This window comes from Portunus trituberculatus, chromosome 8 (genome assembly GCF_017591435.1).
Source record: "Portunus trituberculatus isolate SZX2019 chromosome 8, ASM1759143v1, whole genome shotgun sequence".
NCBI classification, from domain to species: Eukaryota; Metazoa; Arthropoda; class Malacostraca; order Decapoda; family Portunidae; genus Portunus; species Portunus trituberculatus.
The window spans coordinates 7,257,501-7,265,000 of NC_059262.1; the positions used below are offsets into that span (position 1 = coordinate 7,257,501).

Here is a 7,500-nt window from a genome sequence, read left to right on the forward strand (position 1 = left end):
GTGTGTGTGTGTGTGTGTGTGTGTGTGTGTGTGTGTGTGTGTGTGTGTGTGTGTGGTCATCAATCAATCATCACAGCAACACTTCAATACCGTACAGTAACACATAGAAGTACTGAATTATTACTGGAGTACCCGGAGGAGGAGGAGGAGGAGGAGGAGGAGGAGGAGGAGGAGGAGGAGGAGGAGGAGGAGGAGGAGGAGGAGGAGGAGGAGGAGGAGGAGTTTGATCTAATAATTTACCTAATGGCATCGGAACAATAGCCATAAGGTGCAAAGAGGAGGAAGAATAAGAGAAAGAGGAGGAAGAAGACGAGGAGGAGGAGGAAAAGGAGGAGGAGGAAAGAATCAGAGGAGGAGGGAAAAATAAGCGACAAAATTCAAACTTTGTCTCATAACTTACACTCATAAAGGAGGAGGAGGAGGAGGAGGAGGAGGAGGAGGAGGAAGAGAAGGAGGAAGAAGAAAAAAAAGGAGGAAGAGGAGGATAAGTACATAATAACCAAAACTTCCACCTTATCACAGAAAAGGAGGAGGAAGAGGAGGAGGAGATGAAGATGGATAAGAGAAGAGGAGAAAGAAAGAGAAGGAGGAAGAGAAAGAATAATAATAATAGTAATCCTCGTAACGTTTCTTCCTTCACTTTCCCCTCAAGTCACACAAGAGGAGGAGGAAGAGGAGGAGGACTAAATAGAGAAAAATAAGATAAGAAACATGAGGTGAAGGAAGGAGAAGGAAGAAGAAAGAATAATAATCATCTTAACTTACTTTTTACATCTTCTTCTTAACTCACACAAGAAGAGGAAGAGAAGGAGAAGGAAGCGGAAGAGAGTAAGAAACAAGAGGAGGAGGAGGAGGAGGAGGAGGAAGAGGAGGAGGAATTCCCAATAAACAACTAATCTTTCACTTCTTTTCCCGTCTGTCTCAAATTGAAAGAGGAAGAGGAGAAAGCGAAGAGAAGATAAAACACAGGAGGTAAAAGGAAGGAAGAAGGAGGAAGGTGAAGGAGGAAGGAGAGCAGGAAAAACACTTACCTTTATTTCTTCACTATCACAAGGTCTCACTCACAACACCCAACTGTGAACTGACCACGAGAACTAGAGACACATGAATCTCGCGGACAATAAGTAACGAAACGAGAGACAAACCCAAACAAACCCACTCTGTAGACTCATTCTCGCATCATGAGCCACTTCTGTGCTTCACCTCCACTATTTCAAAAGGCTTCACTTCAATTTACACATGTTTCTTAAGGTGTTTTTACGGTTCTACATGCAAAGTGACATGATTTCTGCATTAGTACCTGGAGAAACACTCTTGCTAATCCCGCTAATCATCTCTGTGGCCTTGAAAAATAGTCGTGGTGAGAAAATAAAGCTATGTTTAAGGTGCTTTTACGGTTCTAGAGGCAGAATGACATGATTTCTACACTATTAACTGTAGAAACACTCTTGAAAACCCTGCTGATCATCTCTGTGACCCTTGAAAACAATCGTGGTGAAAGAGTAAAGCGGTTTTTAAGGTGTTTTTACGGTTCTAGAGGCAGAGTGACATAATTTCTACACTATTAACTGTAGAAACACTCTTGAAGAGAACAAAGCGTTTTTCAATACGAACCTGATCAGTCTCGCGAACACAGGCTTCAAACCTCCACTTATGAGCCCAAGTTGATGTTTGAAGCCTCAACCCACTGAGACTTGAACCTTCGAACTCAGAGTGACTTGTAAACCCCCAGAGCGCCATAAGACAATAAGAAGAGCTGCTATTTGTGTGTTCAGGAATTTTACGTTCAGAGAGAAATATTTAGCGTTGCTCTTCGCTCGCTCTCGTTTGCTAACGCTCGCTGGGTCAACTTTGTGCTTTGTGAATATTATGTGTAGATACTGTTTAGACGTGAAATTACATATGCATACCTAATGCAGGTCTTATATTTATTGTACGTGTGTCTGTGTGTGTGTGTGTGTGTGTGTGTGTGTGTGTGTGTGTGTGTGTGTGTGTGTGTGTGTGTGTGTGTGTGTAGGGTGCGTGGTGTTACAATAAAGAGTATTTAAAAATGTATTGTTTTTTGTTGTTTTATTGTAGTAGTAAGTAGTAGTAGTAGTAGTAGTAGAAGTATTTCTTAATAGTAGTAGTAGTAGTAGTAGTAGTAGTAGTAGTAGTAATAGTAGTAGTACAACAACAACAACAACAACAACAACAACAACAACAACAACAACAACAACAACCAGAGCAAGAAGAGGAAGAGGAAAACGCAGGTAATCAAATATAAAAAAAAGAAATAATAAATATAATAAAATAAAACGAAACAAAAAAATGAATGTACGAAAGAAAACGGAAGGCCACCATGGGACCAAAGAGGGAAAACTATTGAAAATTAATCAGAAAGTTGCTTCATCTATAGGTCTAGATGAGGAAGGTGAGGTGGTGAGGTGGGGGGAGGAGGGTGAAATGATAGGCCTACTCTGTGAATTACCTGTCGCCCTCAGTGCCTCTCCCTCCCCTGCCCCCTCCCACCGGTAGGCCACCCTCCATCTTTTTTTCATCACCAGTCTTAATTGGTAGTTCTTTTATGGGCAGAGAGAGAGAGAGAGAGAGAGAGAATGTGTGCCAGTTTTTCTACTACTACTACTACTACTACTACTACTACTATTAATGTGCCTTTTAATATATGTGTCTGTTTGTGTGTCTGTCTGTCTGTCTGAATGTCAACTCTCCCACCATCCTTTTCTCTCTCTCTCTCTCTCTCTCTCTCTCTTAGACAACACATTTTCCCTCACAAACAAACAAACAAAGACACATGACACACAATCGATACGCCCTTGATACTTAAGAGGCGAGTCAGAATAATAATGAATAAATGAATGACTGATAGTAATAATAATGCACGTGCAATTAATTAGGCCAAGATAAGGTAAAACAAAACAAAAAACTTTACTCTTTCAAGCAATGTTCAATTATCTCCGGGCTATTTTGCATGAATAATTCCCATGCAAGTTCAATTAATTCTTCTTCTGTCTCCATATGACTGCCTCTTCCTTTGTATTATGTGCCTTTTGTTGTTATGCCGTGTTTTCCCATTCATTCTTACTATTTGGTGATTTTATACAGCTTCAGAAACTTGTTGTCTGGCTTTCTTGTCTTGTATTAATCGTTTTTGTGTGTCTCCACGTGTTAGGTTGTCTATATATTTCTGTTACCATGCCGTGTTTTCCCATTCATTCTTACTATTTGGTGATTTTATACAGCTTCAGAAACTTGTTGTCTGGCTTTCTTGTCTTGTATTAATCGTTTTTGTGTGTCTCCACGTGTTAGGTTGTCTATATATTTCTGCATTATTTCCTTCTCTTCAGTACCATGCCGTGTTTTCCCATTCATTCTTACTATTTGGTGATTTTATACAGCTTCAGAAACTTGTTGTCTGGCTTTCTTGTCTTATATTAATCGTTTTTGTCTGTCTCCACGTGTTAGGTTGGTTCTATATTACTACATCACTTCCTTCTATTATATTAAACCTTTTAGTGACATACTGTTTTCCTATTCATTCTTACTATTTGGTGACTATATGATACTTATTGTCTGGCTTCCTTCCTTCTCTCTTGTCTATTTCCATGGGTCAGGTTGCCTCTATATTACTACATCATTTCTTTCTATTATATTAAACCTTTAGTGTCATGCCGTGTTTTCCTATTCATTCTTACTATTTGGTGACTATATGATACTTATTGTCTGGCTTCCTTCCTTCCTTCTTGTCTTTCTCCATGTGTCAGGTTGCCACTATATTACTGCATCATTTCCTTCTATTATTTTAACCTCTTCAGTACCATTTGTCCCTGTCTTTTGGCTAATTCTTCGCCATTCTTTTAGGGAACTTGCATTTCATTCATCTTTTTTTTCATCTTTTGTTGTCCTTGGCTGGTTTCCCTCTTGCAAAAAAAATAAATAAGTAAATAAATAAAAAATGCCATGTTTTCTTATTCATTCTTACTATTTGGTGACTTTATAAAGCTTCAGAAACTTTATGTCTGGCTTCCTTCTCTTGTATTAATCGTTCTTGTCTGTCTCCACGTGTCAGGTTAGCTCTATATTACTGCATTATTTCCTTTTCTCCAGTACCATGCCGTGTTTTCCCATTCATTCTTACTATTTGGTGACTTTATACAGCTTCAGATACTTATTGTCTGGCTTTCTTCTCTTATATTAATCGTTCTTGTCTATCTCCATGTGTTAGGTTGTCTATATATTACTGCATGACTTCCTTCCTTGTATTAACCTCTTCAGTACCGGGACGCATTTTTACCACGAGTTTTCATTTCATTTATTTATTTATTTATTCATTTTATTCATATCTCAATTTATTTCTCTGATTTCTTTCCCACGGACTTATATTTATCTTTTTCCTTCTTTCTTTTTACAATTTTTCTCTTTTTTTTCTTTTCTGGTCATTTTCCTTGTAAAGTTACGCAGATCCTGTTTCTTTTCTTCCATTTTTCTTTTTTTTCTAATCAAATGTCACGGTTTTTGTTTCACGGGAGCGTTACATAGCGTGCTTGTTTTTGCTCTCTCTCTCTCTCTCTCTCTCTCTCTCTCTCTCTCTCTCTCTCTCTCTCTCTCTCTCTCTCTCTCTCTCTCTCTCTTGATCCGTCTCCTTTTGTGTAGAAAAGAGAAATAAAAGAGAAAAGAGAAAGGCAAGTAATATTTTTTTCTTACTCTACTGACAGCAACGGAGAGAGAGAGAGAGAGAGAGAGAGAGAGAGAGAGAGAGAGAGAGAGAGAGAGAGAGAGAGAGAGAAATAGTGTTATCTTCATGCTAAATCCGCAATGTTTCGACCACGTACACACACACACACACACACACACACACACACACACACACACACACACATATTAGATCCCGACATGAATTTCCTTAACCTCAGAAAACCAGCACGATTTTTTTTTTTTTTTTTTGTGTGTGTGTGTGTGTGTGTGTGTGTGTGTGTGTGTGTGTGTGTGTGTGTGTGTTCCTGTTTTGTTTTGTCCTCGCTCCCGTTTTTCTCATTATGGAGGAAAGGGTAGCCAGGTAATTTGATTAAGCCACTCACCGGTACACCTTGCCAGCGGCGTGTGTATGTGTGGGGGGTGAGGGGTTCAGGGATGCTTTCAGGACAAACACGTGTGTAATCATACATACGGACACAAATATTCTCTCTCTCTCTCTCTCTCTCTCTCTCTCTCTCTCTCTCTCTCTCTCTCTCTCTCTCTCTCTCTCTGTCTGTCTGTCTTGGGAAAGAAAACAAACCAAGTTCTAATTGTCTTTTTACTCTTAACATACAAAACGACAGGCCGGGGCGGTGGGTGGGGTGGAATTGGGCGGGGGGGTATGTACAACAGCAGCCGGGGACAGTATGTACAACGGGCGTGGAGAGGTGGGCGGGGCGGGTGTGTGAAAGGGAGGGGGCAACTACTTGGAGGATGGGTATCAGTGGGGGAGGGGGAAGGTGGGCTAATGCTGCATGATGGTGACGGGGCACAGGGCATCGTGAGGCTGTGATGGGGCGTGGGATTGAGGAGGTCACCACGGGGGTGAGGAGGAGTATGTACAGAGCCAGCGGCGTGGCGGGCGGAGATGCGCGGCGCGGCGTGGCGCGGTGCGGGGCACGGCCTACCACAGGCTGGTGGGGTTGCCGCCGCCGCCGCCGCCGATGGCAGTGGACACGAAGAAGTGGCTCTGGGAGGAGGGGAAGTACTTGAGGGTGTAGTCAGGGGCGATGGGGTTGACCGGGGCGGGGATGGCTGGGCGTGGCGCGGCGGGGCGCGGGGATGTGGGACGCGGTGTGGCCAGGGTGGACAAGTCCAGGGCTACCTTCTGGGGCGCACCTCCCGGGGCGTTGGGCCTGGGGCGTCTGCCTCTGCCGCGGCCCCTGGGACGACCCTGACCGAGGGCCTTGCCACTGCCACGGCCGCGTCCCTGGCCCCTGCGCCTGCCGCCCTCCTTGCCACCGCGCGCGCGCGCCTCCTCCTGCATGAGCTTCTCCACCTCCAGCATGATCTCCGTGGTGATCTCCGTCACGCTCTCGCCGTCAGCGTTGGTGGTGTCCTCAGGCTGCTGTGTCTGGCTCTCGGAGCCCTGACCGCGGGGCCGCCCGGGTCGCCTCCTGCCGGGCCGGCGCCCCTGCCGCGCTGGCGGGGACGCACCATAGGTACCGGCTGGGGCGCCTCAGGGGTGGTGGTGGGGGCGGGTGTGGTGGTGGTGGTAGTGGTGGTTGGGGGAGGTGTAGTGGTGGTGGTGGTGGTTGTGGTGGTGGTGGTGGGGGCCTCTGTGGTGGGGGCCTCAGTGGTGGGCGCCTCGGTGGTGAAAGCCTCGGCGTAGTCCACCGCCCCGTCGTCGTAGTAGTAGTCGCCGTAGTAGTCGTAGGGGTCGTACTCCGTGTAGGCGTCGGCGCCGTACTCCACCTGGGGGTACTTGCTCCTCAGCTCCTGCGGCAGCACCACGGAGGACTCCTGGCGCGCCGACTCCTGGGCGTACTCCGCCACGATGGACTGCACCTGCTGCAGGAGGGGCTCCGGCGCCGCCTCGGTGGTGGTGGTGGTGGTGGAGGTGGTGGTGGTGGTGGTGGTTGGCTCGGGGGTGGGGGGAGGCTGGGGTGCCTCGGTCCTCTCCACCACGGGGGTGAGCTCCTTGGCCTGGGGCTCCTCGGCGTACTGGGTGTAGTACTCGTTACCGTAGTAGTCGCCGCCGTAGTAGTCGTAGCCGTAGCCGTCAGCGTAGTCGTACTCCATGTAGTACTGGTCTGCGGTGGTCTTGGCGGGCTCCGGGGCCGCGGGAGGCTCAGGGGCAGGAGTCTCAGGAGCGGGAGCAGGAGTGGGAGCCTGGGTGGTCGAGGGCTCTGGGGGCGGTGCAGGCGCCTCAGTGGGGGGCGGGGAAGTCACCTCAGGCACCGCTTCCGTGGCGGGGGCAGCGGGGGCGTCCGTGCTCTGCTCCGCGGCTGCGGGTTTATCCGTGGAAGGTGCTTGTCCCTTGTCCTGGCGGGGACGCGGGCGGCCACGTCCACGCAGGCGGCGGCGGCCCCCTGCGCGGGGTCCTGTGGCACCCTTCTTGGCGGCGTCAGCGACAGCCTCGGCCAGAGGGTCAGCCTCCTTGGCGGTGGTGGTCCTGGTGGTGGTGGAGGAGCCGCCCAGCGCCAGGCGGGCCTGCTTCAGCCATGTCTCAAGGAACTGGGCGTGCGCGCGTTCTGTCTCCTCCGGGTCCCACACCTTGGGCTTCTTGAAGGGGTTGTAGGCCCCTGAGGAGTAGCTGTTCTTCTTGAACGATTGGGACGTGTAGGATGGGGCGTATGAAAATCCCGGCCAATTGTAATTCGAGGCGCATTCCACCTGGACGGCGGCTACGACCGCGAGCACCACCTGGGGACACAGCAGCACTCAGCACCCTGCTTCGCCAACCCGCCCTGTCCTGCACTAACCCCGCCCTAACCCTGCTGCATCCTAAATATCCTCCACACACACACACACACACACACACAC

At 47.9% G+C, this 7,500-nt stretch overlaps 1 protein-coding gene across 1 annotated transcript in view; it reads right to left on the reverse strand.

The window, feature by feature from the left end:
* Positions 1–6,042: 6,042 nt before the first annotated feature.
* LOC123500149 (proteoglycan 4-like) overlaps positions 6,043–7,500 on the reverse strand; it is a 1,961-nt gene continuing 503 nt past the window's right edge. The window contains exon 2 of the mRNA XM_045248831.1: positions 6,043–7,380. Within this exon, the coding sequence (XP_045104766.1) occupies positions 6,043–7,380 (1,338 nt within the window). The remainder of the gene's footprint in view (positions 7,381–7,500) is intronic.